This window comes from Sebastes fasciatus, chromosome 1 (assembly GCF_043250625.1).
Source record: "Sebastes fasciatus isolate fSebFas1 chromosome 1, fSebFas1.pri, whole genome shotgun sequence".
Lineage (NCBI taxonomy): Eukaryota > Metazoa > Chordata > Actinopteri > Perciformes > Sebastidae > Sebastes > Sebastes fasciatus.
The window spans coordinates 21624083-21638111 of record NC_133795.1 but is presented as its reverse complement, the minus strand read 5'-3'; the positions used below and the strand labels follow the sequence as shown (position 1 = coordinate 21638111).

Below are 14029 nucleotides of genomic sequence, written 5' to 3'. Positions count from 1 at the left end.
GTTATATATATATACAGTACACACACATGTATAAATATACAACACTTTATAATCAAATGAACATGTCTACCATTTTCTAGACAAGGATATATTTGATCCTAAATACAATCTATTTACTTTAAGTTGATAACGTCCGCCTCAGAAAACAGATAGCAAGAGTCGGGTATGGAAGTACTTTGCGTTAGAGGCGGATTTAGAAGGAGTAATAATAGATTCACAAAAACCAGGAGTGCGTGTTGAATTACATGGTATTTATTGTTTTTTTTACTGTGGTATCGAATTGGTATCGAGAATCGTGTAAATTCACTGGTATTGGTATCGACTACTAGATTTCTGGTACCGTGAAATCACTGCTGCACACTATCAGTCTACATATCCTGCAATGAATCAGGACTTTAGATGAGACACTCCTCTGTGTGCAGCAACATTCAGCAGAGGTCTGACTAAAGCTCCACCCTCACCAGACTCACCCGAGACAAACCAGGAAACAGTTTGTTATTCTTCCTCACTAAAGAGAGTCACACAGACTGAAAACCAGACGATCAGATTCACCTTCAGAACAAACTAACAACTTCATCTGAGTGAGTTCATCTACAGGAGAGAAAAGTGGAAAACTACAACACTGCTGCTTCAACCTGCTGACGCTCCACACACTGAAGGTGAGTTTGACTAAAAACACGACTCAAACTGAAAGTAAATGTCAGTGAAGCTAGTAGAGGAGGGAGCTGTGGTCAAGTCAGCCGCTACGTTGTTTTGCAGGTGCGTGTATATCCAAGGCATTACGGTAAGAGCGTGTAAGAACTGATTTCAAAATAAAAGCACCGTTCTGATGATCGTGATAGGCCTTCAAAATAAAAGCAGCGTTCTGATGAACGTGATAGGCCTTCAAAATAAAAGCACCGTTGTGATGAACGTGATGGGACATTTCAGATTCATTCAAGAGGTCAGTCAGTCTGTCAATAAAAAATAAATGAATGAATAAAAGGATTAAACAAATAAATACATAAATAAGTACAAATAAATGAATACATATACATACATATATGCCTCCAAAATGTAGGTCAGAGAAAAATCTTATTCCAATTGTGTAAATACTTAGTTAAACTTAATATTAAATATTGCATTTCCAAAGACTGATCTAACTTTTAAATTACAGTATACCACCTCAAACAGTGCCTAATTTCACTTGAGATAGATATAATTGATAAAAGGAAACTGTCCAATATCACAGACTAATTTCACTTCATAATAATAGTAGACCACCTCAGAGAGCCATTCAGAGAATATTAGGACAATCTGATGTAGAGTTTCAAAATTAAAGCCCTCTAAAATCTCATATGAGCTGTCTTCCCTCTAAATTCAGGTTTGAATTCTACATCATAATGTCCTGATAGTGACGGAGTGATACTCTAAGGTGGTCTACTATTATTCTGTTGTGAAATTAGTTTGTGATAGTTGGTCGTGTCCTTTTAATTCCAATCTGAATTTAGAGGGAAGATAGCCCACATATAAGATTTTTAAAGGGCTTTAATTTTGAAAGACAGTTTCCCTTTAATTCTAATCTGAAATTATTTATTCGTTCAGTTATTTATTTATTTATTATTGACAGACTGACTGACCACTTGAATGAATCTGAATGGCCCATCACCTTCATCAGAACGTTGCTTTTATTTTGAAGTCAATTCCTACACGCTCTTTTCGTAATGCCTAGGATATACACGTACCGCAAAACAACGTGGGGGCTGGCTTGACCGCAGTAGGAGGGAGGGGAGCCATGACTGACTGTACTTTCTGTCTGCTGTGTTTTCAGCTTCACTCAGAGACAACATGGCTTCAAGATCAGAGGAGAATCTCTGCTGTCCGGTCTGTCATGACGTCTTTAGAGATCCTGCTGTCCTGTCATGTAGCCACAGCTTCTGTAAAGACTGTCTGAAGAACTGGTGGAGAAAGAAGCAGACACGCGAGTGTCCAATTTGTAAAACAATATCTTCAACGTCAGAACCACCTTTAAACCGGGCCTTAAAGAACCTGTGTGAGGACTTCTTACAGGAGAGAGATCAGAGAGCTTCAGAGGCTCTCTGCAGTCTGCACTCTGAGAAACTCAAACTCTTCTGTCTGGACCATCAGCAGCCAGTGTGTGTCGTCTGCAGAGATTCAGAAAAACACACCAACCACAGATTCAGACCCATCGATGAAGCTGCACGACAACACAAGAAGGAACTTCAGGAAACTCTGGAGCCCTTAAAGGAGAAGTTAAAGGTTTTTGAACAAGTTAAAGTGAAGTCTGATCAAACAGCAAAACACATGAAGGTCCAGGCCCGACGCACAGAGAGGAAGATTAAGGAGCAGTTTAAGAAGCTTCATCAGTTTCTAGAAGAGGAAGAGGAGGCCAGGATCTCTGCTCTGAGGGAGGAAGAGGAGCAGAAGAGTCAGATGATGAAGGAGAAGATGGAGGCTCTGAGCAGAGAGATAGCAGCTCTTTCAGACACATTCAGAGCCACAGAGGAGGAGCTGAGAGCTGAAGACGTCTCATTCCTGCACAACTACAAGGCTGCAGTGGAAAGAGTCCAGCAGCGCCTCCTGCTGGAGGATCCACAGCTGCTCTCAGGAGCTCTGATAGACGAGGCCAAACACCTGGGCAACCTGACATTCAACATCTGGAACAAGATGAAGGAGATGGTCTCCTACACTCCTCTGATTCTGGATCCAAACACTGCTCATCCATTAGTCATCCTGTCTGAAGATCTGACCAGTGTGAGAGGAGAGAAACAGCAGCTTCCTGATAATCCAGAGAGGTTTGATGAAGACATCTCTGTCCTGGGCTCTGAGGGCTTTAACTCTGGGACTCACAGCTGGGATGTCGAGTTTGGAGACAGTACAGTCTGGTCTCTGGGTGTGTTAGCAGAGTCTGTCCAGCGGAAGGGACTCACATGGTCTGGATTATGGATAATAGTGTTCTATGAAGGTAAATACTCAGCATTGTCACCACCAGTTCCACTCACTGGTCTCAGAGTCCAGAAGAAGCTCCAGAGGATCAGAGTGAATCTGGACTGGAACAGAGGAAAGCTGTCGTTCTCTGATCCTGATACTAACACACACATACACACCTTCACACACACTTTCACTGAGAAGCTGTTTCCATACATTCTCACTGGTGATAGACTGAATATATTACCACTGAAGGTCTGTGTGACAGTGGAACAGAGCAGTTAAAGATAAAGAGCATTATTATATTTATATTAATGATGTTTATTTCTTAAGGGGAAAACTCTCTGAATTTAAGCTGCACCTGTCCTCCTGCTGACTCATTATTCCAAAGATATGTTTATTTTTGTTTCAGGTATTGTTTTATTATGTTTCTATTTTCTTTTTATTATTTAGTTTGACAATCTGCTTTTTGTTTCTGTTATCGACCTTTATTAAATTACATTACATTCATTTAGCTGACACTTTTATCCAAAGTGACTTACAATAAGTGCATTCAACCATATGGATACAACCCAAAAATTGCAATAATTATCCATTACATCATCTTAATTAAATATGCTAAACTGCTTCAAGTGCTACATTTAGAAACAATAAGAGATAAAGAAAGAGGGTTCTGTTTTTGTAAAATAATTCCACTCAGTATCTCTGATCTTTCTGTTTGGTTCGTTTACACTTTTCTTTCTTTATCGATACTGTGTCATTTTACTGTAAATTGTTGTTCATTCTGATTATTTTGACTTGTGTGTGTGGAGCCATGAAGACCAGCAAAGACTTTGTAGAAGTTGATGAGATCCAAATAAAGAAAAAAGAATCAGTTTATCAATAACTGCATGTTTGAGCAGCCAATCATTGTTCACCAACAAACTTTATTTTAAATTGTAGTCCAGATTATTCCAAATTATTCAAAACATTAAAATCAATGTTTAATTACATGAACTGTTAACAATTTATACAATATATGTAATCATCCAAAAATATATGTACAATTCTCTATTTGATGCAACAACCAGTTCAGGTGACATTTTCCAAACATGGAGAAAGCCGGAGGAGCAGCAGCCCTCATGGACAAAACCACATATTGACTTTTCTTGATGAATTTTATTTAGAAGAGATATTTTTAGACATGTTTTTACTGTTGATATACTCGTTTCTAGTTCACTTAAACACAACTCGTTCTCAATGAGAACTCTTAACGCAGTGAGCAACAAACAGGACAGAATGGGATGACCAGGTAGGTGGGTGGTTGAGGCGTGGCCCTGCTCCCAAACCAAAGGCCCAGTTCCAATCTGGACCCTACACCCTCCGGATCTCCGTTTGTAGTCACACTCACAGCTAAATGAAGCACCTTCTTTAAGGTGGAGGATATACAGACGTAGGCAAAGTTGTTGGTAACGTTCCGTTAAAGAAAGAAAAACCCACAATGGTCACTGAAATAACTTGAAACTGACAAAAGTAATAATAAATAAAAATTTACTGAAAATGAACTAATGAAAATCAGACATTGCTTTTGAATTGTGGTTCAACAGAATCATTTTAAAAAACAAACTAATGAAACTGGCCAGAACAAAAATGATGGTACCCCTAGAAAAGATGTAAAATAATGTGACCATAGGGACATGTTAAACTAAGGTGTGTCCTGTAAATAGCATCACAGGTATCTTCAAACTTGTAATCAGTCAGTCTGCCTATTTAAAGGGTGAAAAGTAGTCACTGTGCTGTTTGGCATCATGGTGTGTACCACACTGAACATGGACCACAGAAAGCTAAGGAGAGAGTTGTCTCAGGAGATCAGAAAGAACATTATAGACCTTCATGTTAAAGGTAAAGGCTATAAGACCATCTCCAAGCAGCTTGATGTTCCTGTGACTACAGCTGCACATATTATTCAGAAGTTTAAGGTCCATGGGACTGTAGCCAACCTCCCTGGACGTGGCCGCAAGGGGAAAATTGATGACATATTGAAGAGACGGATAATACGAATGGTAACCAAAGAGCCCAGAACAACTTCCAAAGAGATTAGAGGTGAACTCCAAGGTCAAGGTACATCAGTGTCAGATCGCACCATCCGTCATTGTTTGAGCCAAAGTGGACTTAATGGAAGACGACCCAGGGGGACACCAAATCATAAAAAAGCAAGACTGGAATTTTCCAAAATGCATATTGACAAGCCACAAAGCTTCTGGGAGAATGTCCTTTGGACAGATGAGACAAAACTGGAGCTTTTTGGCAAGTCACATCAGCTCTATGTTCACAGACGCAAAAATGAGGCATCCAAAGAAAAGAACACTGTACCTAATGTGAAACATGGAGGAGGCTCGGTTATGTTATGGGGCTGCTTTGTTGCATCTGGCACAGGGTGTCTTGAATCTGTGCAGGGTGCAATGAAATCTCAAGACTATCAAGGCATTCTGGAGCGAAATGTGCTGCCCAGTGTCAGAAAGCTTGGTCTCAGTTGCAGGTCATGGGTCCTCAAACAGGATAATGACCCAAAACACAGCTAAAAACACCCAAGAATGGCTAAGAACAAAACATTGGACTATTCTGAAGTGGCCTTCTATGAGCCCTGATCTAAATCCTATTGAACATCTGTGGAAGGAGCTGAAACATGCATTCGGAGAAGGCACCCTTCAAACCTGAGACAGCTGGAGCAGTTTGCGCACGAGGAGTGGGCCAACATACCTGTCAACAGGTGCAGAAGTCTCATTGAGAGTTACAGAAATCACTTGATTGCAGTGATTGCCTCAAAAGGTTGTGCAACAAAATATTAAGTTAATGTTACCATCATTTTTGTCTAGGCCAGTTTCATTAGTTTGTTTTTTTAAATGATTCTGCTGAACCATAATTCAAAAACAATATCTGATTTTCATTAGTTCATTTTCAGTGAATTTTTATTTATTATTACTTTTGTCAGTTTCAAGTTATTTCAGTGACCATTGTGGGTTTTTCTCTCTTTAACGGAACGTTACCAACAACTTTGCCTACGTCTGTAAATGCAGTGGCAAGCTTTGGGACTAACTTCCCTCTCTAAAGCAAGGAAATAAAAAAAAGATATCAGAATCAGAAATACTTTATTGATCCCCAGGGCGAGATTGAGTTATGTTTTGCTCCCATTCTAGATACATACAGTATATAGTATAACAAGAGTGCAAATAATGATGAAAAATAGGGTCTATCATTAGGTGCATATATATATATATATATATATATATATATATATATATATATATATATATATATACACAGTATATACACTATACAATATACAACAATTTATAATCAAATGAACATGTCTACCATTTTCTAGACTATAGACAAGGGTATATTTGATCCTAAATACAATATACAATATTTACTTGGGGCTGTTTGTGGTTACTGCTTTCGGCTTGGGGACTGTGACTAAGATTCTTCGATTTGGCTCTCAGGCGTTGTCTCTTGGAATTTAGTCTGCTGGTAGGATCATTGGCTTCCCCAGGCGGGCCTGGGTACTGACGGGAGGCGCGACGTGAACGCTGATCCATTGCCATCCCCAGACTTTGACTCTCTGGAACAGGTGCTCACAGAAGACCTCGCAAAGCTGGACCAGTACTGCAAAACCTGGCGCCTAAAACCAAGCCCCGCTAAAACAGTCTCCAGTGTATTCCACCTCAACAACGCAAAAGCTGCTTCAGAGCTAAATATCCAACTCAGCGGACTTAAGCTGAAGCACGCCCTCAACCCAACTTACCTGGGAGTGACGCTTGACAGGACCCTATCCTTCAAGGAACACCTGAAAGGAACGGCAGCTAAGGTGAAGACTAGAAACAACCTGCTCTGTAAGCTCGCTGGCTCAAAATGGGGGGCAGCAGCCCCCACATTGCGCACCTCGGCACTGGCCCTTGCTTACTCTGCAGCAGAATACTGTGCCCCTGTTTGGTCCAGGTCACCCCATACACACCATGTGGACACCCAGCTCAACACAACCATGCGAATCATAAGCGGGACTATTCGTTCAACACCACTCCCCTGGCTCCCTGTCCTATCCAATATAACCCCCCCACATATCCGGCGAGTAGCATCTACTCAAAGGATGCTTCAAAAGGTCGAAGACTCTCCCCATCTACCAATCCATGCAGACATCTTCAACCCACCCACTGCCCGTCTTCCATCTAGACGACCGATATGGAAGAATACCCCACCAGCCGACTTCATCACCCAATCAGCTTGGGAAAAGGAATGGGAGTCCAAGGATGTCCCAAACAAACATCTGGTGTCAGACCCCACCCAACAGGTCCCTGGCACCTACCTGCCAAGGATACAGTGGTCAACTCTTAATAGATTCAGGTCCGGACATGGACCCTGCTTGGCCAGCCTTCACAAATGGGGCAGCAGCCCAAGCCCATTGTGTGCCTGTGGAGAGGTGCAAACAATGGAACGCATCATTGAAGCTTGCCCGCTCCACAGTCTAAAAGGAGGGTTAGTCACCCTCCATACAGCAGACCAGGAGGCAACTGCATGGCTCAAGGACTTTGCATTCGCTAAATAAAAAATAAAAAATATTTACTTTAAGTTGATAACGTCTGTATGACGATAAAGTAGAACAAATTAAATGTCTCTCTTAGTTTGAGCATTTTAAGAGTAAATGTTTGTAACGGTAGTCACATGGAACTTACATTGGAGCATGTTCCATGACGAAAAAAAAAACAGCGTTGCACTTAGTCAGTAAGAGCAGCTGGTTAAGTCGTCATCCATGTAGACTTGCTATTGGAGGGTTTTATAACCCACTTCCACTCCCCGCTAATTGGTTTGAGGTGGCACTTAATATGGCGGACCCTCCACCTGAACGAAGTGGAAGTGGTTAAGGAGAGGGTGTAGGGGTTTGGAATTGGGCCTAAGTTAACTTGTTGACTTCATTAAGGGGTGCCATGAATATAAGAAAGGGGGACTATGGAACATTTTAGAAATATTTTTTTCCCTACCTTCGATTAAACCAAATAATCAACTCACCATGGATCCAGAACTGTAGATCCATCCTTCTGATTCAGGAGATGATCTGTTTGGAAGCCATTCTTCTCATTAACTTAACTGTTGCAACAGCCTGCTGCAAACTATCAGTCTACATGTCCTGCAATGAATCAGGACTTTAGATGAGACACACCTCTGTGTGCAGCAACATTCAGCAGAGGAAGTCTGACTAAAGCTCCACCCTCACCAGACTCACCTGATAAACCAGACAAACCAGGAAAGAGTTTGTTATTCTTCCTCACTAAAGAGAGGCACACAGACTGAAAACCAGACGATCAGATTCACCTTCAGAACAAACTAACAACTTCATCTGAGTGAGTTCATCTACAGGAGAGAAAAGTGGAAAACTACAACACTGCTGCTTCAACCTGCTGACGCTCCACACACTGAAGGTGAGTTTGAATAAAAACACGACTCAAAGTGAAAGTAAATGTCAGTGAAGCTAGTAGAGGAGGGAGGGGAGCCATGACTGACTGTACTTTCTGTCTGCTGTGTTTTCAGCTTCACTCAGAGACTAAATGGCTTCAAGATCAGAGGAGGATCTCTGCTGTCCGGTCTGTCATGACGTCTTTAGAGATCCTGTTGTCCTGTCATGTAGCCACAGCTTCTGTAAAGACTGTCTGAAGAACTGGTGGAGAGAGAAACCAACACGTGAGTGTCCAGTTTGTAAGAGAAGATCTTCAAAGGTTGAACCACCTTGTAACCGGGCCTTAAAGAACCTGTGTGCGGCCTTCTTACAGGAGAGAGATCAGAGAGCTTCAGAGGCTCTCTGCAGTCTGCACTCTGAGAAACTCAAACTCTTCTGTCTGGACCATCAGCAGCCAGTGTGTCACATCTGCAGAGATTCAGAAAAACACACCAACCACAGATTCAGACCCATCGATGAAGCTGCACGACAACACAAGAAGAAACTTCAGGAAACTCTGGAGCCCTTAAAGGAGAAGTTAAAGGTTTTTGAACAAGTTAAAGTGAAGTCTGATCAAACAGCAGAACACATGAAGGTCCAGGCCCGAAGCACAGAGAGGAAGATTAAGGAGCAGTTTAAGAAGCTTCACCAGTTTCTAGAAGAGGAAGAGGAGGACAGGATCTCTGCTCTGAGGGAGGAAGAGGAGCAGAAGAGTCAGATGATGAAGGAGAAGATGGAGGCTCTGAGCAGAGAGATAGCAGCTCTTTCAGACACAATCAGAGCCACAGAGGAGGAGCTGAGAGCTGAAGACGTCTCATTCCTGCACAACTACAAGGCTGCAGTGGAAAGAGTCCAGCAGCGCCCCCTGCTGGAGGATCCACAGCTGCTCTAAGGAGCTCTGATAGACAAGGCCAAACACCTGGGCAACCTGACCTTCAACATCTGGAACAAGATGAAGGAGATGGTCTCCTATACTCCTCTGATTCTGGATCCAAACACTGCTCATCCAAAACTCATCCTGTCTGAAGATCTGACCAGTGTGAGAGGAGGAGAGAAACAACAGCTTCCTGATAATCCAGAGAGGTTTAATAAACACATCTCTGTCCTGGGCTCTGAGGGCTTTAACTCTGAGACTCACAGCTGGGATGTCGAGGTTGGAGACAATACATTACGGGAACTGGGTGTGTTAGCAGAGTCTGTCCAGAGGAAGGGACTCACACAGTCTGGATTATGGAGAATAGAGTTCTTTGGAGGTAAATACTTAGCATGGTCACCACCAGATCCATCCACTGATCTCATAGTCCAGAAGAAGCTCCAGAGGATCAGAGTGAATCTGGACTGGAACAGAGGAAAGCTGTCGTTCTCTGATCCTGATACTAACACACACATACACACCTTCACACACACTTTCACTGAGAAGCTGTTTCCATACATTAACACTGATGATAAACTGAATATATCACCACTGAAGGTCTGTGTGACAGTGGAACAGAGCAGTTAAAGATAAAGAGCATGATCATAGTCATGATGTTTATTTTTTCAAGTGGCAGTAGGCAGAATATTTTTGGCATCAGTGGGCAAAAACTCCATAATAACCTTTCAGCATATTGTAATTCAAGTGTTCTGAGAGAAAACTAGACTGCAGCACCTCCTCATGGCTCTGTTTTCAGGCTTTAAAATATCTGGCCCTTGACAGGAGTCTTTGACCAATCACAGGTCATTTCATGGAGAGAGCGTTCTTATTGGCTGTGCTCCGGTCACGTGACCGCAACTTGGCGTTCCTTCACCAGATTCCACAATGGTGGCTGCGTCAGAAACTTTCTCATTTTACAGCTAAACCGTACACTACAAGATGATTCTGAAAACATTTGAGGCGAGAAATAGGCATTAACGTAACAGAATATTGATTAATATTTGATCAGCTCTTACTGCTTGTTTTCCTCCGGTCTGAAATCTTGCAGATCCCGTTATATATATACAGTACACACACATGTTTAAATATACAACACTTTATAATCAAATGAACATGTCTACTATTTTCTAGACTAGGATATATTTGATCCTAAATACAATGTATTTACTTTAAGTTGATAACGTCCGCCTCAGAAAACAAATAGCAAGAGTCGGGTATGGAAGTACTTTGCGTTAGAGGCGGATTTACAAGGAGTATTAATAGATTCACAAAAACCAGTATGCGGTGCAGTAACGGTGCCGTCGTACTTTTCTTTCCAAAGGAGGAAATACTTCCAATTTAGCAAAGCACCTCAAAGACAGACATCCAGACAATATTGTGTGTTTTAAATACTTGAAGGCTACATGCCTCTGTTCTGTTTTTCAATGTTAATAGACGTTTCTTATTGTTTATTACTTAAAGGCTACATGCCTATGTTTTTTACAATGTTCAAATGTTTTAATAAAGGAGTGCGTGTTGAATTACATGGGATTTATTGTTTTTTTTACTGTGGTATCGAATTGGTATCGAGAATCGTGTAAATTCACTGGTATTGTTATTGACTACCAGATTTCTGGTACCGTGACATCCCTGCTGCACACCATCAGTCTACATATCCTACAATGAATCAGGACTTTAGATGAGTCACTCCTCTGTGTGCAGCAACATTAAGCAGAGGAGATCTGACTAAAGCTCCACCCTCACCAGACTCACCTGATAAACCAGACAAACCAGGAAACAGTTTGTTATTCTTCCTCACTAAAGAGAGTCACACAGACTGAAAACCAGACGATCAGATTCACCTTCAGAACAAACTAACAACTTCATCTGAGTGAGTTCATCTACAGGAGAGAAAAGTGGAAAACTACAACACTGCTGCTTCAACCTGCTGACGCTCCACACACTGAAGGTGAGTTTGACTAAAAACACGACTCAAACTGAAAGTAAATGTCAGTGAAGCTAGTAGAGGAGGGAGCTGTGGTCAAGCCAGCCGCTACGTTGTTTTGCAGGTCCTTGTATATCCTAGGCATTACGGTAAGAGCGTGTAGGAACTGACTTCAAAAATAAAAGCACTGTTGTGATGAACGTGATGGGACATTTCAGATTCATTGAAGAGGTCAGTCAGTCTGTCAATAACAAATAAATGAATGAATAAAATGATTAAACAAATAAATACATAAGTAAAAAATAAATGAAACAAAATAAATACATATGAAAGACTAAATGAAATGAATGATAATTTAAAAAATAAAAACAACCACCTCCAAAATGTAGGTCAGAGAAAAATCTTATTCCAATTGTATAAATACTTAGTCAAACTTAATATTAAATAATACATTTAAAAAGACTGATCTAAACTTCTAAATTACAGTTTACCACCTCACACAGTGCCTAATTTCACTTGAGATAGATAGAATTGATTAAAGGAAACTGTCCACTATCACGGACCAATTTCACCTCAGGATGACAGTAGACCACCTCAGAGTGTCACTTATTGAATATTAATAGATTCTGATGTAGAATTTCAAAATTAAAGCCCTTTAAAAATCTTACATGTGGGCTATCTTCCCTCTAAATTCAGATCAAAATTAAAAGGACCCGACCAACTATCACAAACTAATTTCACAACAAAATAATAGTAAACCACCTTAGAGTACCACTTTGTCACTATCAGGACATTATGATGTAGAATTCCAGTCTGAATTTAGAGGGAAGATAGCTCATATATGAGATTATAATGAATCTGAATGGCCCATCACGTTCATCAGAATGGTGCTTTTATTTTGAAGGCATATCACGTTCATCAGAACGGTGCTTTTATTTTGAAGGCATATCACGTTCATCAGAACGGTGCTTTTATATTGAAATCAATTCCTACGCCCTCTTACCGTAATGCCTTGGATATACACGTACCGCAAAACAACGTGGGGGCTGGCTTGTCCGCAGTAGGAGGGAGGGGAGCCATGACTGACTGTACTTTCTGTCTGCTGTGTTTTCAGCTTCACTCAGAGACTAAATGGCTTCCAGATCAGAGGAGGATCTCTGCTGTCCGGTCTGTCATGACATCTTTAGAGATCCTGTTCTTCTGTCATGTAGCCACAGCTTCTGTAAAGACTGTCTGAAGAGCTGGTGGAGAGAGAAACAGACATGCGAGTGTCCAATTTGTAAGAGAAGATCTTCAAAGTTTGAACCACCTTGTCACCGGGTGTTAAAGAACCTGTGTGAGGCCTTCTTACTGGAGAGAGATCAGAGAGCTTCAGAGGCTCTCTGCAGTCTGCACTCTGAGAAACTCAAACTCTTCTGTCTGGACCATCAGCAGCCAGTGTGTGTCGTCTGCAGAGATTCAGAAAAACACACCAACCACAGATTCAGACCCATCGATGAAGCTGCACGACAACACAAGAAGGAACTTCAGGAAACTCTGGAGCCCTTAAAGGAGAAGTTAAAGGTTTTTGAACAAGTTAAAGTGAAGTCTGATCAAACAGCAGAACACATGAAGGTCCAGGCTCGACGCACAGAGAGTCAGATTAAGGAGCAGTTTAAGAAGCTTCACCAGTTTCTAGAAGAGGAAGAGGAGGCCAGGATCTCTGCTCTGAGGGAGGAAGAGGAGCAGAAGAGTCAGATGATGAAGGAGAAGATGGAGGCTCTGAGCAGAGAGATAGCAGCTCTTTCAGACACAATCAGAGCCACAGAGGAGGAGCTGAGAGCTGAAGACGTCTCATTCCTGCACAACTACAAGGCTGCAGTGGAAAGAGTCCAGCAGCGCCCCCTGCTGGAGGATCCACAGCTGCTCTCAGGAGCTCTGATAGACGAGGCCAAACACCTGGGCAACCTGACCTTCAACATCTGGAACAAGATGAAGGAGATGGTCTCCTACACTCTTCTGATTCTGGATCCAAACACTGCTTATCCAGAACTCATCCTGTCTGAAGATCTGACCAGTGTGAGAGGAGGAGAGGAACAGCAGCTTCCTGGTAATCCAGAGAGGTTTGATAAACTCTGGTCTGTCCTGGGCTCTGAGGGCTTTAACTCTGGGACTCACAGTTGGGATGTCGAGATTGGAGACAGTACAGACTGGTTACTGGGTGTGTTAGCAGAGTCTGTCCAGAGGAAGGGATACATACAGTCTGGATTATGGATAATAGGGTTCAGTGAAGGTAAATACTCAGCACATTCACCATCAGATCCATCCACTGATCTCAGAGTCAAGAAGAAGCTCCAGAGGATCCGAGTGAATCTGGACTGGAACAGAGGAAAGCTGTCGTTCTCTGATCCTGATACTAACACACACATACACACCTTCACACACACTTTCACTGAGAAGCTGTTTCCATTCATTAACACTGCTGGTAAACTGAATATATTACCACTGAAGGTCTGTGTGACAGTGGAACAGAGCAGTTAAAGATAAAGAGCATGATCATATTTATTTCTTAAGGGGGAAACTCTCTGAATTTAAGCTGCACCTGTCCTCCTGCTGACTCATTATTCCAAAGATATGTTTATTTTTGTTTCAGGTATTGTTTTATTATGTTTTTATTTTCTTTTTATTATTTAGTTTGACAATCTGCTTTTTGTTTCTGTTGTCGACCTTTATTAAATTACATTACATTCATTTAGCTGACACTTTTATCCAAAGTGACTTACAATAAGTGCATTCAACCATATGGATACAACCCAAA

At 41.6% G+C, this 14029-nt stretch overlaps 4 protein-coding genes across 4 annotated transcripts in view; all 4 read left to right on the top strand.

Annotated features, from left to right (window-relative positions):
* The window catches only part of LOC141768833 (zinc-binding protein A33-like), a 275021-nt gene that overhangs the window by 166265 nt on the left and 94727 nt on the right, over positions 1–14029 (top strand). The gene's annotated exons all lie outside the window — the stretch shown is intronic.
* LOC141768846 (nuclear factor 7, brain-like) lies at positions 350–4349 on the top strand. Its single transcript, XM_074637266.1, has 2 exons — positions 350–659; positions 1811–4349. Exon 2 carries the CDS (start codon positions 1828–1830, stop codon positions 3211–3213), a length of 1386 nt encoding a protein of 461 aa, XP_074493367.1. The 5' UTR covers positions 350–659; positions 1811–1827; the 3' UTR covers positions 3214–4349.
* LOC141768849 (uncharacterized) lies at positions 7380–10862 on the top strand. The gene is made up of 2 exons (XM_074637281.1): positions 7380–8381; positions 8491–10862. Exon 2 carries the CDS (start codon positions 8508–8510, stop codon positions 9285–9287), a length of 780 nt encoding a protein of 259 aa, XP_074493382.1. The 5' UTR covers positions 7380–8381; positions 8491–8507; the 3' UTR covers positions 9288–10862.
* The window catches only part of LOC141768824 (nuclear factor 7, brain-like), a 94008-nt gene continuing 92256 nt past the window's right edge, over positions 12278–14029 (top strand). Inside the window, exon 1 of the mRNA XM_074637221.1 lies at positions 12278–13722. Within this exon, the coding sequence (XP_074493322.1) occupies positions 12364–13722 (1359 nt within the window). The 5' untranslated portion in view covers positions 12278–12363. The remainder of the gene's footprint in view (positions 13723–14029) is intronic.